This window comes from Syngnathoides biaculeatus, chromosome 8 (genome assembly GCF_019802595.1).
Source record: "Syngnathoides biaculeatus isolate LvHL_M chromosome 8, ASM1980259v1, whole genome shotgun sequence".
Classification (NCBI taxonomy): Eukaryota; Metazoa; Chordata; class Actinopteri; order Syngnathiformes; family Syngnathidae; genus Syngnathoides; species Syngnathoides biaculeatus.
Window position 1 is genome coordinate 27,865,974 of NC_084647.1, and position 21,888 is coordinate 27,887,861.

The 21,888-nt window shown below is 42.6% G+C and overlaps 2 protein-coding genes and 1 long non-coding RNA gene across 13 annotated transcripts in view; 2 read left to right on the top strand and 1 right to left on the bottom strand.

Moving 5' to 3' along the window:
* slc8a2b (solute carrier family 8 member 2b) overlaps window positions 1-1,985 on the top strand; it is a 28,316-nt gene extending 26,331 nt beyond the window's left edge. For all 8 annotated transcript variants that reach the window (XM_061828017.1, XM_061828018.1, XM_061828020.1 and 5 more), the window contains one exon: window positions 1,609-1,985. In XM_061828017.1, the coding sequence (XP_061684001.1) occupies window positions 1,609-1,985 (377 nt within the window). The remainder of the gene's footprint in view (window positions 1-1,608) is intronic.
* On the bottom strand, window positions 1,843-3,998 carry LOC133505102 (uncharacterized). Its single transcript, XR_009796149.1, has 3 exons — window positions 3,288-3,998; window positions 2,628-2,760; window positions 1,843-1,981 (listed from the first exon to the last, which is right to left on the bottom strand). It is a non-coding gene; the product is annotated as an uncharacterized LOC133505102 (long non-coding RNA).
* A 4,657-nt stretch (window positions 3,999-8,655) lies between these two features.
* Window positions 8,656-17,679, top strand: srsf7a (serine and arginine rich splicing factor 7a). 4 transcript variants are annotated; one of them, XR_009796101.1, is made up of 9 exons: window positions 8,656-8,938; window positions 12,895-13,121; window positions 13,511-13,690; window positions 13,794-13,886; window positions 14,892-14,933; window positions 15,018-15,062; window positions 15,403-15,501; window positions 16,121-16,597; window positions 17,159-17,679. XR_009796101.1 is itself a non-coding variant. In XM_061827592.1 (8 exons), the coding sequence occupies exons 1-8, from the start codon at window positions 8,930-8,932 to the stop codon at window positions 16,212-16,214; spliced, it is 789 nt and encodes a 262-aa protein (XP_061683576.1). In that variant the 5' UTR covers window positions 8,656-8,929; the 3' UTR covers window positions 16,215-17,679. The 4 variants fall into 4 exon arrangements, 2 of the variants coding, with proteins under 2 accessions (XP_061683576.1, XP_061683577.1); XR_009796102.1 differs by lacking the exon at window positions 8,656-8,938 and adding an exon at window positions 11,682-11,916; XM_061827592.1 differs by having other exon boundaries at window positions 16,121-17,679.
* Window positions 17,680-21,888: the final 4,209 nt, after the last annotated feature.

Sequence of the window (21,888 nt, forward strand, 5' to 3'; positions counted from 1 at the left end):
TCTTAATGGGCCACTGTCATGAAATGCATGATTTTTAGTATGTTATTAATGAAAAAACGGCAGCCGGGATGGACCCATGCATTTTTTCACCATAAAACATGATTTTGACATATATGGGTTTTTGTAACTCCCGCCATGAAGATCCTCTCGAGGGATTTTTTTCGAGAAGAAGCAGGAAGTGATGTACGGGGCAGGAGCGCCCTCAAGCCTACTTGTTTGTTTCTATTAGTTTTACCTCCGGGAAGGTAGCTTGTTGTTACTTCTTATTAGCTAAAATGCTGGCTTGTTGCATTGGTGGATATTGCTCGGACACTCGGGAGGATGGATTTACCTTCATAAATTTCCAAGGGACTCAATTCGTCAAAAATTGATTGCACAGGTGCAAAGGACGAGAGCTTTGTGGGTTCCGAATGACAGGTAGGTGTGTATACAGCTACTTAAAAAAAACAATAGTTGGAGGTCGGGGTGTAATCTGTAAATCAGTTGTGCTAAATGTGTCATGTGCTCATTGGAAGGCTTCCGTGCAGCAGCCGCTGAAGGACGACCTTGTGGATCGCCACCGGCCTTGTTTTCAAGGCCGAGCCAGTCGCCGGCCTTGTCGGCCGGGGTGGCTCGTCGTGCTGCCGGGCCGCGGCGGATCATCTCCGCACAGTGGTGGATCGGGCAGGGATGTGGTTTGGCCGTGCTCCGCATATCATCTCAATATGGCTCGAAACAATAGGGTAATATTCCCCCGGTAACTTCACCCGGTTGTGAGGTATTCTCTTCCTCGAAAAGAGCTTCCGTATTCGCATGTTCGTCTCCCACAGTAGCGGCTACAGCATGTTTTCAATGGCGATTTTCCGGGGTGACGTCACGGGCAGGAGATGCAGCCAATATGGCGACCACATGGATGTCGAATGAGATTCCCACAACTTTGCGCATGGATGACGCGCTCTGCTCATATTTATTTTTTCGTATAGACATTGAAGTGAATGTATTTTTCATTACAATATCTATTTTAGAATGGTTATAGGGTTGACACTTGACCTTTAATGTCAAAAACACTACAGTGGATGCTCGTATGTCATCTCATTCACTGCCACCCACCTGTCAGAGGCTTCAGTCGTCTTGGATTTACCATCCACTGTAGTGACAACAAATCTCGGGCATTTAGGGGAAAAAAAGACTTTTGAAAAACAGTCCACTTTAGTGACTGATGTACAGCATTGAGACCAGGACCTGTGCATATGAAAGAAAAATGCTTTTGGACTGCTGTCTACTGTAGTGTCTAATGCATTACTTTCACATCAAGACCATGAATAGAGTAGAGAATTGGACAAGATTTACAAATTAGAAGCAATATCTTTTTATTAGAAGTCCACAATAGTCACTGATGCATGACTTTGACTTTAAGACTCATGGACAAAACCACTTTTGAATAGCTGTGCACTGTAGTGACTGAAGCCTCACAAGAATGACACATTAAGAATAAAAAGGTTTTTGAATAGGTGTCCACCGTCGTGACAACTTTGACATTAAAACTCATTAATGAAACCACTTTTTAATAGTTGCCAACTGTTAGTAACTGATGTACAACGTGACAAGTTGTCTAATGTGCCCCTTCAGACACGTTTGCCAGCAAAGTGGCCGCCATCCAAGACCAGCACGCAGATGCCTCGGTGGGAAATGTAACGGGTAGCAACGCCGTCAACGTCTTCCTGGGAATCGGCGTAGCCTGGTCGGTAGCTGCCATCTATTGGAGAATCAAAGGCAAAAAATTTGTGGTGGAGCCGGGCTCGCTGGCTTTTTCCGTCACGCTCTTCACTATCTTTGCATTCATTTGCATGGGCGTGCTGCTGTTCCGTCGCCGGCCCTCTATCGGAGGCGAGCTGGGGGGGTCTCGACTATCCCGCAGCCTCACCAGCCTTCTTTTTCTAGGCCTGTGGTTTCTCTACATCCTCTTCTCCAGCCTGGAGGCCTACTGCCACATCCAAGGCTTCTAAACAAGAGACACAGACAATACAGATTTTTACATGTTCCACAGCTCTAGAGCATTGGTTCTCAAACTTTGGGGTCCAGGGAGAAATTGATGATACAATGAATTCACATTTGTTTTAGAAACAAACTCATAATGTTGTGAAAATAGTTGTTTCCACTAAAACATTATTCACAAACTAAAAAAATCAAACTTTGTTCTTAAAAAAAACCAACTTCATTTATAAAGGGGTATTAAGATTTCTGATGATTCATCAGAGAGCTTTCATCATACAGCTAGGGGGCATTTTAGCCAGTTCGCATGTATACTGTATATGTGCAATTTTTAAAAAATGCATTGCAAGTTATTTTGCAGAACTTACCCTATTGCTTTGAGAAACAAGGACCCAAGTTTGAGAACCACTGTTGTAGACGGCTATTTGTAGCATGCACACACAAATAAATACACATACACACACACATGAGACGTATGTGTAAATGAAGTGACAGTCAGCAAATCAGAGGGCAAAAAAAAAAGTGTTAGGACAGCAAGAAGAGCTGGAGAGAATGTAGCATGGATGTTAACTGAGCTGGTATTGACAAAGACGATCCATTGGCAGAGGGGAAAAGGAGTGGAATGTTTACAATGACATTGCTCGTTAAGTGTTTACCTGGCTAAGGGATTGATCACAACTATGGCACTTGTAAGTAGAACCGGCCACATCCAGAGCAAGATGGGCCCGATAGCCGCCGAGTGGACTTCACAGGAACAATCAAAGTGTTGCTCCACACTTAGCTGTCGTCCTGCACGGTTTCCATGTTAACCATAACAAAAAAAAGCCATCCTTGCATTACTGTATCAACAGTCTTCACACCTAAAGAGTCTAGACCAGTGTTTCTAAAAGTGTAGTCAGTGGCAAGAAGAAGTCCAAGTGGTCCATGGTTAATGAAGCCCAACGTTTGTCAACCTCTATTGAGTCAACCAAACTAAAAGGTCCCAAAAATTATACCTGTATCTGCGAGAACAATGATGATCTTGACTGAAATTAAATGTATATTTACTTGTTTAGCCAGAACTCCTTGCCCGTTTACTTAAATACAGGGAGTCCTCGGTCTACGACTCAGATCCGCTCCCACAGTAGCCACTTAACTTGAATTTCGACTTAAGTCGGATGTCACCGTTAAAGTCAAAATTTACGATGACCACTGGAATTGGTTTAGCGTTCCCGCGACCTTCGTGAGGTTAAGCGGCTCAGAAACGGATGGGTGTTAGTACTTCATATAAAAAAATAAAATACATTAAAGTAAAAACTATAAGACGCTTCACTTACTATTAGGGAAGGGAGGCTGGGATGGTGAAGAATGAAGTCAGCCTGCGCTCAGCTATTGCTAAGTAACCAAGTGCACGTAGCCCGTTGCTAGCGGTAAATTCCTCCTCGGCGTCCTCTCCTTTCTGCTCTTTCATAGTTAGGCAAATACGCCGTGCCTTTTCCCTCAATGAACATGAGGCTGATATTAGGCCTACGTTCATTCAGATCCTCGATCCATAACGTTAGTAATCTTTCCATCTCAGCAACGATCGAAGAACGTTGCTCCGTTTTTTTTTTCCTACTCAAAAAAAGTTGCTTTGTGTACTCTGTGTCCCTCATTGGAGTGAAACCCTTCATGTGCGCTAAAATACAGGCTTTGTCCTTAATAATAATCGCTACGGTCATCCGTCTGAAGCCCAAGTCCTTATGCCAGTCATGTCCGTCGGTGTTAATCCTTTCTCCGTCTTTTTTCTATTTTTTATTTTATGATGTTAAGCTTTGGTTCCACAGTCCCCCCCCCCCCCAAAAAAAAAAAGAGCTTTCTTCTTTTGGGCCATAATGCGAAAAGGGCAAATAAACTCTCAGCGCACAAACACAGATAAGCCATATGCATGAGCTAAGCCGAAACATTATGGTGCTGGGCCCATAATGGCGACAAGACTTGGGTGTTGTAAAGTCGAAACGTCTTAGATAGAGACCGTCTTAAACCGAGAACTCCCTACACTAAACTATTATTGTGCTGTATAAATGGCAACAGATGCCTATGGTGCTTAATTATACATTGGGCATCTAGTTGAATACCATTAAACTGTTCAGCCTGTGAATATACTTTGCTGGCATAGATGAAAAAAATATATTTGTAGTTAATAAATTTTAATATTTGGACCCTTTACGTGAAATTGGACCATTTCCTGTGGCACAATGATTGTGAATCATTTACTCAGTGAATTAATTTTTTGACAAAACATTTCAAGTAGTTTTTACTTCATAACTAAACGTCATGAGTTTTCCACCCATCCATCCATATTCTATATTGCTTATCTTGTTCAAGATCATGGGAATGTGAAATGTACTGTAGATCTCAACTGACTTTGGGTGACAGGAGGGGTACACCCTTGACTGCCCGCCAGTCAGAGTTAGTGCACATATACAGTAGACAACCATTAACAGTCATATTCACACCTGTGGACAATTTGAAGTGAGAGGATACTCCAAGTTCAGTTTTAGTTTAAATTTCATCGCTCATATACTTTTAAAAGGGTATACTGTCCTGTACACAAAAAAGGCACGGGCAGTATAGAAAATGGATGGAAGTTGCTGGTGGAGTAGGAGGGAGGTAGGACAGTAGATTGCTTGCAGGATTTTACATTTTGAGGAAGAGGTCCAGTTGCTGAAAAAGTTGGGGAAACACTGATCTAGACTAAATTAGTACAGCATGTGTCCCAGCGGACGAAGCCTTTATCTTGCGGGTAATGCGTGGGTCTTTCAATTTTGCATACAAAACCAGAGATCTTTTTTTTTTTCTTGAGGTATATCAGGTCAATGGGAGCTTTGTCCGCAAAATGCTTGGTGATACCACCCATACAATGCCTTGTAAATAACAGCATAAAGTCAATGTGAGGCGAGATTGAATTGGTTTCTCTGATGGCCCTGCACTCGGGATTCACGATAAATGAATTTATGACGATAGCTTGTTGAGGTAGGGTGGTGTGTTTGTTGTCTTAAAGGACAGACCAAGGTCCAAGAAGCAGCAGGTGGTGCATCGTTATATCCATGTTTGAATGAGATCTTATTCAGTATCTGGAGTCGTAGTGTTAGTTTTCTTATTTGTCACTGGATTCAGGTAACACAGCCTGCTGAGGCAGATATGTGCGGCGCAGTATTGCACAGTTCACCCAAGCCCGGAGCTCCTAACCATAACTATACCCTAACCCTAAACCATTATCCTAACCTTGCATAGTTCACCATAACATCCGACGCCTAATGCTATGTTCACACAGAGTTTCTAGTGTTCTCCCAGAAGGACCATGCTGAGTCTGGGATCGAAGGTGCAATACGTTTCAGGCCACAGTTGATCATAGATGCCCATCACATTCTGATGGGGTCCCTCACATTTGTCAACTTCTGTCCAGGCTTTCTACATATAAATCATGGAGGCCAGGCTGTGTTGGAATACTGTACATTTGTTGCCCGGCAGTCTAATGTGCTCACTGCTCCAGAGTTGGACTCGCCACACCCCAACACGTGTATACTGCCACAAAGTAAATGAGTGGTAATATTAGTTCTCTGTCAAAAAATCATTGACAAATCCATCTTTTGTACAAAATGTCCAAAATAGTCTGTTATTCACTGAAAATACAAGTACACTGCATTGCATTGCATAGCAGACATTTTCTCTTTTTCTCTATCTCCACCTCTCTCTCTCTCTCCTCTCTCTCTCTCTCTCTCTCTCTCTCTCTCCGTCTCATACACTCATTTAACAGTAAGTTTTTTGTACAACAGGTATTGTAGGTAAATTAAACATAAAGCTTTAGAAAAGTTGCAGGTGCTGAATCTGAAATCATAACATAAAAATATGCATCCATCCACTAGGAACCCCATCCAAGTTGTGTTACACCCTATTATCTATAGTTTTAGTTGCATCCTCCCAGTTCTTAGACAGCCGATTAGGTTTCTCATCTGCACCATGACTGCCGTGGCAAATCTTTTTGACAGTTAAAAAATCTTGCCAGGCATCCACAACATCGTCTGGCACAGTTACTCATCCCATTCCCGCGCATTGTCTCACAACTATCACTTTTTATCCACTGCAGCCTGAAACGGGTGCCCAAAGTCACCAGAAATATGGTGTATACTTAACGTATCTTAAAAGTAACAATCTTGATCCTAATGATACTTTAGCACTAACACAAGGATTATGACATGAAATCTCTAAACCCTAACTCTAAAGCCCAAACCTTACCTATCCCCGAGAGTATATCCTAACCCCAAAATCTAAAGTCTGAACCTAAATCGGAATGCTGCACAGAAGGGTTAGAATATCAATTCGGCCTGACCCTTAACCCTAGTACTAACATTTGTTAATCCTAATCCTAACCCTAACCCCTTTATCCAACCTAAATCTACACATGGTGGTTCTAACATCAATTCACTCTTAACTCATCCCTTACCCTGAGCCTACATTGACCCTAACCATTACATTACCTTGAATTTTTAACTCAAACGATAAACTCCTAACCCTAGAATTTTTTTTATCCTACTGAAAGGGGTACTTAACAAGCAGGTGCATACTGCATGATGTACAGCCATCCATCGTGTCAGGGTGTGCTGCTTTCCACCCTGCAAGCAAATGTATTCATGAGCCGTGTGCAAAGATTACACAATATGAAGGCACAGTAACAACAACACAAGTGCAGCAAAGTCCTTTGGACAATTGTTTACTGTAATATTCTGCACGTTGATGATGATGCACATCAGTCGTTTTGCCAGCAACAACAAGTGCAATCTATCATAGTGAAATGAGAACAACACTATTCATTTTGCCTGAGCGAAGCAAACTTTGTAACCTTTCTAGAGCTAATTTTGTATATTTTCCTTGCAGGTACAACATATTTTTTGTTTGTTTGTTTGTTGTTTTTTTTTTGTACTTCTGAACTATGTTCAGAGAGATCTCAGTGCACACAAACATACTAGAATTTACGTGACTTCATTACTCACAAAAGAGGTTTTGATAATTCTCGTGTGGAAAATCATAAGCAACCATATCAAATAGTACGACGTAACCATGTGTGCTGACTGCTGTTTCGAGTATTTATTTAGATATTTATTTACATACAGTAGGGCCTACATGAATATCATAAGCTGTATCCCATGGTTTCTTTGTTTCAATGTGCAATACAGGAAATGTGTCATTTGGCTGTGTTCGGAATCATTCACTCATTCGCTTTTTTGATATAGTGGACTTTATATAGAAGTGCGCTCATCAGTCAAACTTCTTTAATTACCACAGCGTACCAGATCAGGGTCAGATGGTGGACCTTCCATAGTAAAGACTACATGAATAAATAAAAAAAGAATACTGTATTGTTTTAAATTCAACGCATGTGACCAAATGAACACAAACCAAGCACTTTATTTCCGTCCATGTATTGATGTGTTGCTCTGCCTATAATTAAAGATATATTTGTGCCAATGGGATACATTGCTTTTTTAATAACCATAGGTTGTTCACTACTTTTAAGATGCCATGTGGGATACATTGAGGGCTGGATATACTGGATAACTTATATGTGCTACTTATTCAAACAGCACTACAACATGGCAAACTCACTGTATATGGCACTCTATAGTGGATAGGGAGTGATTCCCAATGCAGCCTATCCCTTATTTGCTCCCTCGACGTGAGGTCGTCGCCGTAACGTGCCAGTGTTTCTGTTGCTCCTCATCCCTCTCCCTTTTGTGGCGACTGTTTTGACTGTACATATGTAGCATGTTTACATGAAAGAACACCGTGGAACATGGGTAGAATAGAACTGACAGAGTTGGAACATAATTGTCGAGCAACGTCCAGCCAATGTTCTGTGTGTTCCCAGAACCTTCTTTAATGTTCGCCTTGGGCCTTTGCGGTTCTCTAGTTCGATGTGATACTCCCTTTTCTCTCCCCAGCGTGTGTGTGGCGTGTGCTTGTTCTCGCCATGTTCCTCGACAGTAGCATGACGAGGCCCCCGTGATTTGTATGTTTTTAGCAGCATGTGAAAGGCGCCTGTGGTTATATTTTAAAGGATCAGTTTCCCTTCGGCCACAGATTCCACAATGGGTGAATAAAAGTAGCAATCGTTAATGTCTACCATGGGGTTGCCGAGGAGGAACTGTAAAATAAAACCCTGCTCTGTTGTTTTCAAAGTGACTTTTCTAAGCCATGTTGCAGGTCTTTGTTGCTATACAATAACTGTTGTTTTTGTGTTCCCTGTCTTGTGTCTTGTTCTTCTGCTCTGCCTGAACCTTTGCTTGTAGATAAAAAAAAAATGTGATAGCTATTTGCATTTATTCACAGCTGTGATACATTATTAATTCAGAATAATTAAGTTTTGTATCAAATGTAAAAAAATATATATTTAAAAAGATCCTTGTTTTTCAGAACATGGCATGAGTTGTAATGTGTGACTGAAAGAAAAAGATTTCAACAGAAGTTAACATTATTTGAATATATTTTATTTATTTTCAAGGCAACACAGTGTCAGTTCTTTTTTTGCACCACAAAAACCATCCATTCTTTTTACGCAGCTTTTGTCCTCATTCAGGTGGTGGGTGTGCTGGACAGAGCTGATTTCGAGGGAGCGGCTGTGTATAGCGCTTGTACACCTACGTCACCGAAATCACGTGACTGGCCATATTGCCGATCGAGCAAAGTATCGTTCAATGCTAAGTCGGTTGGAGACGACAATAAAATATGTCTTATAGCACGACGCCCAGAGTCTTGTCCAATACTGTTGGACAGAGTTAACCCTTAACCATTTAGAAGGTGATAATAAACGAGAGTACATGGAAAAATTGGATAAACTCGGCATAGAGGACCCGTACTTAATGCCAAAGTCAATGTTTTTGCCGATAAGAAATTGGACTGCTAATTCGCTTCCACTTGTCCTGGACAACTGGATAAACACATGTATCTGGTGAGTAAGTCGTTGAGATTTACAGAGAAAACTTTGCAAGCATATAAAAGTCTGGACACATACAAATACTTCGTTGCTGGATCTGTTCTCATCAAGAATAAATCCCACATAGTGACGGTTTTGACGGCTCGTGAACGCGGAAGCCTTCGTCCACACGTTAACATTTGCCGGAATCGATCAATCTTTTCAGATAGTATTCAATACAAATACCAATATTTAAATAAATAACTCCTGGTTTTATACAAACTCGCATTCATTAACTATTATTGAAAAAAAAATCAGGATGGATTCTCTCCGCGAAACGTACACGGAAGCGAATGCAGCCACACTTGTGCTTCTTTCAGCTTGTCCCTTTTGGGGTGCCGGATGCCCTTCCTGACGCAACCCTTCTCAGGGAGTGGAGGCCCCAGTGGGATACGAACCCACCAAACCAGTGCTCTAACCACTGAGCTGTGGGGCCTCTTTTACAATGCAGCCACACTTAACCTCCTTAAACCTCTCCGACAGACAGTTTTTTTTTTAAATACACATTGTTCTCGAATGAGCCAACTTGGCATTATAAAAACTTCTTTGTAATTTGAGATTGAGAAGAATAATTCCTCCCTGAAATGAAGCTATCGCTACACAGGTGTATGTATTTTGGTTGGGCACCATCCATCATGTTTAATTGCCGAAATCTATCAGTATTTTCTGGTCTTTTCAGATGGTATTCCATAGAATGATCTCTTTGAATATCTGTCTCGCCTGTTGTGACAACCAACAGCACAACAGGTCACAGGTATTGTAAATATTCTCCTCCGGTTGAATGTCTCCCACAATGTCGAGCAACTCTGTTTGACCGGAAATGTGGCGCGATGAAAATGGTGACGTCACGTGCACGAGCGCTATATTTACGATTGGTTGCAAGCTAGTTGCAGGCTATAGACAACTATTCAGACTTTTATGGACCATGAGAGTATTTAGTGAGTGTCAAGTCTGAAGGCACTTTTTGACAAACAATAGACTGGTTACCAACCGATGTCACAGAGACAATTATTCACACTCACATACACTCCTAAGGACCATTTCGAGCCTATAAAACAAAGCAAAGTACATTTATATAGCGCATTTTATACACAAGGTAACTCATTGTGCTTTACATGATTAAAAGGATTTGAATTCAAAGAAATAAAACATTTAAAACGTGGGAAAATCATGTTAAAAATGACAAATAAAACTACAATTAAAAACAGCGTACAGTGAAAAAAATATAATAAAAGTGGAAATACTCTAAAAAGCATGAGGGGGGAAAAAAAGAGTTTTCAACCTGGATTTACACTTGGGGCTTACGTCACATCTTTTGGCAGTTTATCCATTTGTGTTGAGCACAACAGCTAAATGCTGCTTAACCATGTTTGCTTTGGACATTTGTATTCCGTAAGCAATTCTTTCATGTATTCATGACCTAAACCGTTAAGTGATTTATAGACCAGTAGCAAAACTTTTAATTCTATTCTAAAGCTGACTGGAAGCCAGTGTAAGGACTTTAGGATTGGAGATATATGCTCTGATCTCTTTGTTGTGGTCAGAACGCGAGCTGGAGCATTCTGAATGAGATGCACCTGTTTAATGCTCTTTTTGGGGAGTGCAGTCAGAAGACCATCACAATAGTCAAGTCTACTTGCGATAAAAGTATGGAATTAGCTTTTCCTGGTCTGCTTGACACATACAAGCCTTCATTCTAGATATGTTCTTTAGATGCATTGCTTTAGATGCATCGTTGGCTTTTTTTGCAAATGCAATGCCAGGGCATGTGTCGAGATAATAAACTGGTTGCCAGTAAATAACAGAACACATTAAGTCAATTTTAACAACAAACTTTTTGCCAGACTGTGTTGGGGGACAAAGGATGGTCGGCAGTGAATCTCGATGCAAATCTATAAACAACCTAAGCATGTTTAAAGAATGTGTGAGGAAATTGACCTCTAAAATGTCTCTTTCTGTCAAAAAAGGCAAACTATCTTCATTTAAATACATATTTGTAGCTGTACGAGATGACTTATCAAGTCATACAGTTCAAGTCAAGTCAGGTCTTAAGCATTTGGCACGCAAGTCAACTCGAGTCAAGTAATTTCACACAGGTTCCCCCATCTCTGATTCAGGGCTACACAAATTATGATAGAAATGTCCTGTTGTTAATGTACTGGTATAACTCACGCTATGATCGATCTGACTGACTGGCACGTGGGGTGGCTAACAAAGGTACACTGTCTGATGGCGCCCCTGCTCAAACCAAGATTAGATTTGTTGATTTTCAAATGACGTTTGAATGACCCAAATAAAAATAATTCAAGAAATAAGAACTAAATGATGTATCTTTATTGTATAAGTCAAAATCTTTTCTTAAATGAACAAAAATATACAAATTTCAAAGATTCCAGTTTATATAGCCTAGACATCATTAGTATTAGAGATCACACTTCACAATATTACTGCAGAGAAAAGCTTACTTCCCCCAAACTTAATTTTTAGGTATATGAAATTTAGGCAACATTACAGGTAGATTAACCAAGCGCATCAATTTAGAATTTCGCATATTGCTTTCATCAAAACCAAAGGGAACATTTTCCCAAATAACAGCAAGCTTTCATCCGCATAACTTTTGGCAAAAATACAAAACGACATGAATTTCACAGTACAGTAATGTAAATTTTAACACGGAAGTGACGTTCGGTATCATTGACAGTACGCAACTGCGGAAGTCACGTGGTCAGCTCCCGGGCTTTGTCTTTCCTTACCCGTATGTTCTCCGGGCAACCTCTGTCGCCAGAGTCTTGCGACAGATTCGTTAACGGAAATCTCGGGCGCTCGCTTATTGTGATTTATTCGTCGTTTAGAAGCGACCTACAGTGGTGACCAGAAAAAAAACTGCAAGGTTAGGTTTACTTTGTGCAATTTGGTGCTGAACCAGAGCTTGTTCAAGGAAATCGCGGAAGAAGGTGGGTAAAGGCGCGTGGTTGCCATTGTTGTGGTGGAGGCTGAGCGTGAGGCCTTCGCCTCGTGTTCCTTTCGACGCCTAAATATTGCCTAGAACTCAGTTTATATAGTATTAATACCTGGGAAATGTATCGGCTGCCGTGGATTAAACGTTAATCATCCTAGCGTTAATTAAATAATTAGTTATTTAGTTAACGCTTCGCGATGGGGTGTTGCGCCTCGATGCTTCGTCCGCCATTAAGACACACGAGTCCTCAAATGGCCGCAGACACTACTATTGAACATTCAGTACAAAGCGGTAACGCAACAATCTGTATCAACAACACTTTCAGAAAATACTATAATTACATAACTTAAGTTACGGTAGATAAACTGAACAGTCACCAGCTACAATAAAGCTAGTAAATTTTAGCTCGTCCAATAACGTCACAGTCTATATCGTTGACCGCATTTGGCAAATTGTTTCATTTAATCAGTAGATGTATTTTTTGATAATCTTATGTGCCGGACAGGCAGGCCGCGTTAACGCATTTTGGTGCTGCTGCGCTTATTCAAGCTTCAGCGTGCCTTTACTTAGTTTATTCTAGGGTTTTGGTTTCAACAAAATCTACCAACTTTCCTTGGAGTTTCATTCAGTTCCTTGCCAAATCTCAATTCATTTCAGAAATAGCGAAAAACCAAACTCTTACTCGCAACTATAAGTACCTCAACGGTACATTTGAAATTTGCGTTGTTTTATTTTATGGTTTTTTTTTTTTTTTTTTTTTTTACAAAGAAAATGAGGGCGTTGTGTCCGTGGTACATCCCTAACTTCTCTCAAATCAGTTTTTCATCAGTTTCCATATTGAGATGCAATTGATCCACTTCCACCCCCACAACTCAACACACCACATTGTATTTTCTGTATTTTTATTTCTGAAGTACACGTTTTACATATCTCTACTAATGAAGCACTTTGTCCCCCTCCCCCCTGTATTCAGGAGATGTCCTACTACTCGTCATCTCGTAGTTCGTCCCGGGCCACCGACTGCAAGGTGTACGTGGGTGACCTGGGCAACGGCGCTGCTAAGGGGGAGTTGGAGCGGGCCTTTAGCTACTATGGCCCATTGAGGACCGTCTGGGTGGCTAGGAACCCGCCGGGTTTTGCCTTTGTTGAGTTTGAGGACCCAAGAGACGCTGAGGATGCTGTGAAAGGCATGGACGGAAAGTAAGTCCCGTTTATTTTCATGTTGAGGAGCATCGAAACATGATTCTCAGTGAACTCGGGTCTTAGAAAATTAAAATCCAGCCTCACCCTGTGGACTCTTTGGGTACACTGGTTCCCCACACACACACACACATCCCAAAAATATGTATGAGAAAGCTGACTAGCAATATATTTTCGCAACTACTTGGTGTTTAGAAATTTTTAGTTTGCTCCAACTAAAATGAAGAAACCAACAAAGCCCTCCTCTGTTTGGGTACACGATCCATTTTACCTTTATTTATGACAGAACACCGTTATCACATTTTTCACTGTACCTGCAGTTATTACCAGATATCTGATATATGGTGCGAGGTTGAAGCTCGTCTTAGTTGGCCCTTTGTTGTCCACAGGCTACTGTGTGGGTCCCGTGTACGTGTGGAGATGTCAACCGGCATGTCCAGGAAGGGACGGGGTCGCCCCAGCCGACGCCAGTTTGACCCAAATGATCGTTGCTATCAGTGTGGTGACCGTGGCCACTATGCCTACGACTGCTACCGCTTCAGCAAGCGAGGAGGAGGCCGTCGCAGCAGGTGGGCAATGAAGCGCACGCTTCCTAGCTGACTGATGCTCCCAGAGGACCACCACACACACACAAAACTTTTTTTTGAAACTCAAATTTGTCTCCTGCGGCAGGTCTCGTTCCCGCTCTCGATCGCGGTCAAGGTCCCGATCGCGTGGACGCCGCTACCGATCCCGTTCTCACTCTCGCAGCCATAGCCGCAGCAGGTAAGTGAGACTCGGTGAAATCACATCTGTTTGGACTTAAAGCCCTCCCCCCGACATGAAAAGCATGATTTTTAGTATGTTTTTAATTGGGGGGGGGGGGGGAATTATTGCAATTAATACATATAACATTATTCACTTCAATGTCTATACGAAAAAATAAATATGAGCCTGTCATCCATGTGCAAAATTGCGGAAGTATCACTCGACACCCATATTGCCTGCTATGTGAGACAAACGACAGAGATTTTTGGATTTTTCCGGCACCCCTTCTGATACGGAAGCTCTTTTTGAAGAAGAGAACATCTCACAATCGAGTGAAGTGACCGGGGCAATATTACCCCATTGTTTCAAGCCATATTAAGATATGTGGATCACTTCTAACTAGCGAACTCAGTGGCGAGCGACGACAACGCCGCGCTGCAAACTCCCTGAAAGGAGAATTACGTCGTCCCTCTATACACACCTACCTGTCGTTTGGAACCCACAAAGCTCTCATCCTTTGCACCTGTGCAATCCATTTTTCATGATGAACTGGGTCTTTTGGAAAGTGTGAAGAGTGAATCCATCCTCCCGAGTGTTTGAGCAATATCCAGCAATACAACGAGATGGCATTTTGGCAAACAGGCAGGAAAAAACTGCTGGTTTCGCGCCGGTAAAACAGGTATAAGCACTCGAAACTCACAGTCTTCTTGGAAAAAACGTCACTTCTTCCTACTTCTCTGAAACGAATGCCTCGAGAGGATATTCATAGCGGGAGATACAAAAATCCATATACGATAACATGACGTGTGGTGAAAAAATGGATGGGTCCATTCCGGCTGCCTTTTTAAAATTAAGAACATACTAGAATGCTTTATGTGTCAGTAGCCCTTTAAACCTAACATTGCTCATACTGGTTTACATATTTGAGTTGTTTTGACATAATCAAGATACGGATGTTTTGTTATCAGCATTATGTGGTCATCCAAAAAAAAAATTTTTTGTTTACCCCCGCCCCAAAACCAGGAGCCGCCGTCGCTCTCCATCCTACTCCAGGCGCAGAAGCAGGTAACGTGGTGCAATAATTTCAGTTTCAATGTACTCGTACCACAGCTGTGATTATTCAACCTCTTGTCTTGGTTATGACACCAGGTCTGGCTCCCAGGCACGCTCCAAGTCTAGAACTCCAATGCGAAGGTAGGATGCTTCAAAATTTCAGATGAACATCTTTATTTGACTGCCGCAGTCACTGTCTGTTTGCCCCCATGTGATATTTAATTTGTGCCATAATAGCTAGTGCTTGTTTTTATGAATGCAGGGTACAAATAGGACCACAAGGGCAGGGCATACTTTGTTTTTCTTTTAAGATCTATATGACCTGACCTAACCCTGTCTGGTTTGGTAGCAACATGGCCCTTCAGTACAAAAGTTTTAGCTTCAGCTTTTCCAACAAATTTCTCTAACCTTTTCTTTTTGGTTCTTGTTTTAGTGTGTAAAATGTTTTTTTTTTCCTTTTTTTTTTTAAACCCCCATATAGTCGCTCCAGGTCTCGTTCACGGTCCAGGTCTGCACCAAGAGGCCGCTCCCCCTCCCGTTCACGGTCTCGATCCCCGTCGGCCAATCACAAGAGAAACAGGTAATCAGTCAATCTGTCATTCTCCACATTAAAGTCCATCAAGTCGATTTTCTAGCATTTAGTCCTGTCCAGTCCGAGAAGTAACACTTGGCAGGAAGAAGCACCAGCAGTTTTTTTGCAAGTCTGTCGTATCTCAGCTGGAGCCATAGCTGATGAGTTCTAGGAGATTGCCAGTTGTCCATAGTCAGGCATTGACCAGGTCTTTTTTCCAAACTGGCCATGTTTCGCCATCGTCTACGCTGAGGCGAGCGACCAGAGGACCCGAACCCTCGACGCTGATCCGTCTGAATCTTCCGTCACTATCGTCGGCCACGTTGGTGTGGCAGGGTAATAGAGGACCGCGACAGGGGGCTTGTGCGAGGTGTAGGGCCAAAAAAGAAAAGATGTCTGTCTCAACTATTCAATTGAGTCTCGCTGGAAGTCGAAGAGCGTGTGAACGGTTGTTCTCTTGCTTCGCAAAATTCTTGTCACTAAATGATCATTGGTTAATTTTGTGTACGTGCTATCAATTGGTGACTCCCAGCCTGAGTGTGGCTGGACAAATTTACGTACAGAGCTGCAGCTGAATCTGAGCATCTTTGCCGCACATTTTTGTTTATTTTCCATATTTTCTTTAAAGTGTGTGCTGGGAGCTGCGCACTGCGCTGACACTACAGCTGATCCCAGGCCCAGGGTCTGCCAGCTGGCGGTGTGTACGTCCTGCGGGAGGGTGACTAAGCGCTGACCTGAGATCAGCCTTCGCCTGGCATTAGACAGCGAGAACCTCCCCCGTGCAGTGATTGGGTGACCGTCTGTCCGACCGACGCACACGCTCAGACGAGATCAGCCCGCGCACTCTTACAGTTGTTCTCCTAGAGTCACCCAAGGCCGCCAGCCAGCCGGCAGATCTACCAGAGCGCCAACACGAACAATTCAGAGTTTGACCATTTAAATTCCATTACCTACCTACCAACCAGAGCTCTGCGGCCTCTGTCTTAGCTTCTGAAAATGAGAGCAAGCTGACCAGAGATCAGTCTTCAAGAGCGTAGTCATCCGTCCTTCAGTGCTTTCATCCTTCGCTTCTCTGTACTTGTTGTTTCTGCCAGTGTCTCCAAAGGTAACGACAACCCCCTCCTCTCCCACCCCATCCTCTCTATCTACCCTCTTTCCTCCCCTGACGAGCTTGTTTATGGTCAAAGCAAATGCACAGGCTTGATGTACAGTGGGGACTTGGTGGTGACAGACCTAAAGGTTGACAATGAGCATGGCGTGAGTGGAATGAATGAATGAATGTTGTCAGAAAGTGTACGGTTAAAACATGGCCAGAAACGTTCATGTGACCCTTTAGTGCCATGAGTTGGCCAGACTGGTTGTCTTCTCACTCCTCCCTGTGGTCATTTTAATAGCTGATGAAGAGTATATCTGCAATTTTGTCCTTGCAGTTGAAGCTGTCGCCAGTTTTTAAGTAGAGGTGACAAGAGCTTTTATTTTGCCCTGGAGGTTTTCATTATTTCTCATTTTAGAGCTGCAACACTGACCTGTAAAAACAGTCTTTAGGCCCAGCAAGTTAGTCATTAAGTGGTGCGTGTATGTGTGCGTGCATGTTTTATGAGGGTGTTTGTCTTCAGTCTTCCGTTCTCCCCTCCAGCAAACTGACTCCTCTCTATTTCTGTTTCAGTCGTTCCCGCTCAGCAAGTCATCACCGAAGTCCGACACCAGGCGCCAACTGATTTGAAGAACAAGAGTCCCCACGCCTCTTCCTACCCCGTCCGCTTTTACAATGGCCCTCCACATTAGTTTCCGAGTCCGGTTACATTTATTTTTTTTTTCTTGGACGATGTGCAGATTGAGAGGACGACATCTTCATTCTTTGTCCGTGTCGTTGATTCAAAATGCAAAATATTGTCAAGTTTTAACCATGACTCCTTTGTTAATTAGATTTGAACTCTTCACAACACAAAGATGGCCTGCATTCCTTTCCTTCATGTTTTACATTTCTGTGCCGCACTGCCCTGTTCCTTACTGCTTTTCCCCTTTCTTAAACTCAAAAGTTTTGTGTGCAATTTTTTTTTTGTTTGTTTTGTTTTTTTGCTTATTTGTTTTGATTTTGGGAAGGGCTGCTTGATCAATAGTTCCTGTTTGTATTGTTAAGGCAGTGGCTGTTTTATTTTTAAATAAATCTCCTGTAACATAACTACATAGTACTTTGTTGTCATTTTTAAAATACAGTAAAGAAAATAAGTATTTGAGCACCCTGCTATGTTGCAAGTTCTCCCACTTAGAAATCATGGAGGGGTCTGAAATTATCGTAGGTACATGTCCATTGAGAGAATCTAAAAAGAAAAATCAAAAGATCAGTGATTTTTTTTTTTTTAACGATTTGTGTGATACAGCTGCAAATAAGTATTTGAACACCTGTCCATCAGCGAGAATTCTGACCGTCAAAGACCTGTTAGTCCGCCTTTAAAAGTCCTGCCCCACTTCATGTATTGTCTTGAATCATTTGCACCTGTGTGAGGTCGTTAACAGCATAAAGACACCTGCCCACCCCAATACAATCAGTAAAAACTTGTAACATGGCCAAGACCAAAGAGCCGTTCAGAGACAAAATTCTACAACTCCACACAGCTGGAAAGAACTTCAGAGAAATTGCCAAGCAGCTTGGTGAAAAAAGGTCCACTTTCGTAGCAATTATTAGAAAATGGAAGAAGCTAAACATAACGGTCAATCTCAAGCGGAGTGGAGCCCCATGCAAGATATCACCTCGTGGGGTCTCAATGATCCTTAGAAAGATGAGGAATCAGCCCAGGACTACACGGCAAGACTTGGTCAATGACCTGAAAAGAGCTGGGACCAACCAAGGTGACTGTTGGTTATACACTTAAGACGTAATGGTTTGAAATCATGCATGTCACGGAAGATTCTTCTACTCAAAGCAACACATGTCAAGACCTGTCTTAAGTTTGCCAATGACCATTTGACCATGATACAGAGGAGTCATGGGAGAAGGTTTTGTAGTCAGATGACACCAAAATTGAACTTTTTGGTCATAATTCCACTAACCGTGTTTGGAGGAAAACAAATGATGAGTTCCATCCCAAGAACACCATCTCTACTGTGAAGCATGGGGGTGGTAGCATGATGCTTTGGAGGGGGTTGTCTGCACATGAGACTGGAGGAGTGCACTGTATTAAGGAGAGGATGACAGCGGCCATGTATTGTGAGATTTTGGGGAACAACCTCTTTCCCTGAAGATGGGTCGTGGCTGGGTCTTTCAACATAACAATGACCCGAAGCACACAGCTAGGAAAACCAAGGAGTGGCTCTGTAAGAAGCATATCAAGGGTTCTGGCGTGGCCTAGCCAGTCTCCATACCTAATTTCAATAGAAAATCTTTGGAGGGATATGAAACTGTGTTTCTCAGCGACAACCCATAAACCTGTCTGATCTATCTATCTGTCAGCCGTATTTACAATAGTCAGTGAGGCCCCCCCCCCCCCATTTTAAGCCCAAGCTTTTTTCTTAGAGTAAAGAAATGTTATCAAAAATGAGTATTACTTTTACTTTTATTGCACTTTCATTATTTACTAAAATATGACCTGATACATTTAATTAATGGATAAAGTGTTGCCCATTTGCTAATCAGACTAGGATGTGTTGTGGAGCTGGTGGTTGTCCTTGATCTTTGTACGCAAAAAACCGGCTGGCGCTATCCTCCTCTCCCAGGCATTGCCGGGGAGACGAACGACACCAGATAAAGAGCGGAACGTTACCATCCCGGCCCAGGACCAGACTGCAGGGGGGAGGGGGGGGCAGCCACTTCTACCATGGACCCGTACATATAAAAACCTTGTGTTACTGGGCAGCTTTTGTCTTCTTCTTTGGCTATCCTGCCAGAAGACACACGTCTCGTGTGCGGCAGATACCGAGATAAGACCCGGACGTCTGAGTAGCACATTCCTTTGTAATAAATCCATTTGCTGTTAACTTTTTCTAATCATTGGTCATATCTTCCTCGATTCGTGAACACGTGTATGGTCCAAACTCCCAAATCCCTACAGTATGTATGCTGGAGCAAAGAAGAAGACAAAAACATATCACTTTCATTCGGGATGGGAGGCGGACCTTTATTTTCATGTGAGTTTGCCTCATCTCCGTGTAGTGAAATGTGTTGCATTGTCAAACTGTTAATGCAAAATACGACACTGACATTCCGCTGAAAAGCAAGCTGAGAGTGAGAAAAGTGAACTTAGTCAAATCCCAATTGGCCGCACAGCAGTCACTTTTCACACAATATAGTTCAACAGGGCGGCACGGTGCATCAGCTGGTAAAGCGATGGCCTCACAGTTCTGAGGACCCGGGTTCGATCCCAGCCCCACCTGCGTGGAGTTTGCATGTTCTTCCCGTGCCTGTGTGGGTTTTCTCTGGGCACTCCGGTTTCCTCCTACTTCTGAGTTCGTCACATTAATAACAAGAAGTCCTTCCAAGACAGAGAGATGGTAAAGTTTAAAAGTAAAGCACAGAGAGATTGTAAGGTGGAAATAATGTTTTATCTTCAATAAAAGCGCTACAGCTGTCAAGGAGTACAATTACACGGCGCTGTGAAGCCATGGCTGAGAACCCAGCAAATGTGGAAGAACATCGCAGATTGTGTTTCTCACTGCAGTTGGATGAATCTACCGAGGTGACAGCCCATTTTCATTTGTATGGTGTTGAGTGATCATCAACGTGAACGCAAGAGTTACAAAAAATGTTCATAGTTAAGTACGTTGTGTTGTGCAATATTGCCTCATGCGGTTATGCAAGGAACACAAACATACATTTACACATAAGGAATCCTCAAAATACTTTAAAATAAATGTGTTTTGCATTTTTGTCGATATAGTTCAGGCTGTAGTCCGCCTTTCGCCCGAAGCTCGCTGGGATAGGCTCCAGCTTTCCCGCAACCGTTGTGAGGATGAGCGGCTTGGATAATGACATGACATTTTTGTTGTGGATAGATCTTTGTGATTTTTTTCTCATTTTATTTCATCATTGGTCATTGTAAAAAAATAAAATTAAAAAAAGTGCCCCCCCTCAACACCCCCACGTTGATTGCGAGAAGCTGGCTGCTTGAAAAGTAGATCTTGGGGTAAAAAAAAGTCTGGGCAACCCTGATATATAGACCCTTTCCAAGAAAATAGAATATCATGGAAAATTTTATTTCCATAATTTGATTCAAAAAGTACAATTAAAAGGTTCAGGGCACACAAACTATTTGAAGTATTTTTACATAATTTGGGTTTCTCACTCATAAAACCCATAAAATCAGGAATTTGACAAAGTCCCTCTTGGTTTTTGCGGAAAGAAATTGAGATCACAAATCAAAATATGGTACTTTCAAACTAATTTGTTTACACTTGGATGAGAATCCCTTTATGCCATCATTAAGGCAATCAGCCTGCGGCTTTGGGAGTAATGGAAGCCCAGATTTGTAGTTTGTTGTCAATTCTTTGTGGGTATTGTCACTGTCATGATAATATCCAATTGATTATCAATGGTGTTTAGATCAGACTGAGTAGACTTTGACCATTGGGGGAACCAGGATGCAAGGAGATGCTGAAATTGATCCAACTCAAGAAGAGGGCCCAGCGAGCATGTTTGGGCAATGCAAGGTTTTTGCGATTGGTCCAAATCGAAAATGGAGACTCGGTACCCTCCATCCATCCAGCCATTTTCTTTCCCGCTTATCCTCACAAGGGTTGCGGGGAGTGCTGGAGCCGATCACAGCTGTCAACAGGCAGGAAGCTGGGTACACCTTGAACTTGCCAGCCAATTGCAGGGCACATTGAGACAAACAGCCAGACTCACAATCACACCTTGGGGAAATTTAGAGTGTCCAATTAATGTTGCATGTTTTTGGAATGTGGGAGAAAACCGGAGTGCCCGGATGAAACCCACGTAGGCACGGGGAGAACATGCAAACCTCACACAGGCGGGTCCGGGATTGAACCCGGGACCTCAGAACTGTGAGGCCAATACTTTATCAGCTGATTCACCGGGCTGCCGGACTCGGCACCTTCCAGTCAAAAAACGCCTTCCAACGGAGATGAAGAAGGCCGAATGAGTCCGCCAATACACACGCGCCTAGACGTGGAAAACCGTTCAGCACATTTGCCTTACAGTTTTGAGGATCGGGGGTCAAATCCCGGCCTTGCCTCTGTGGGGTTTGCATGCTCTTCCATTGCTTGCATGGGCTTTCTCCGGGCACTCTGGTTTCCTTCCACATTCCACAAACATGCAACTCAAGACTCTAAATTTCCCATAGTTGTGAATGTGAGTTCTTTCTGTGTCCTGCGATTGGCTGGCGACCTGTGTTTTTTCTTTCTTTCTGGTAATCAAATGTATTTCGTAGGCATATATTACAT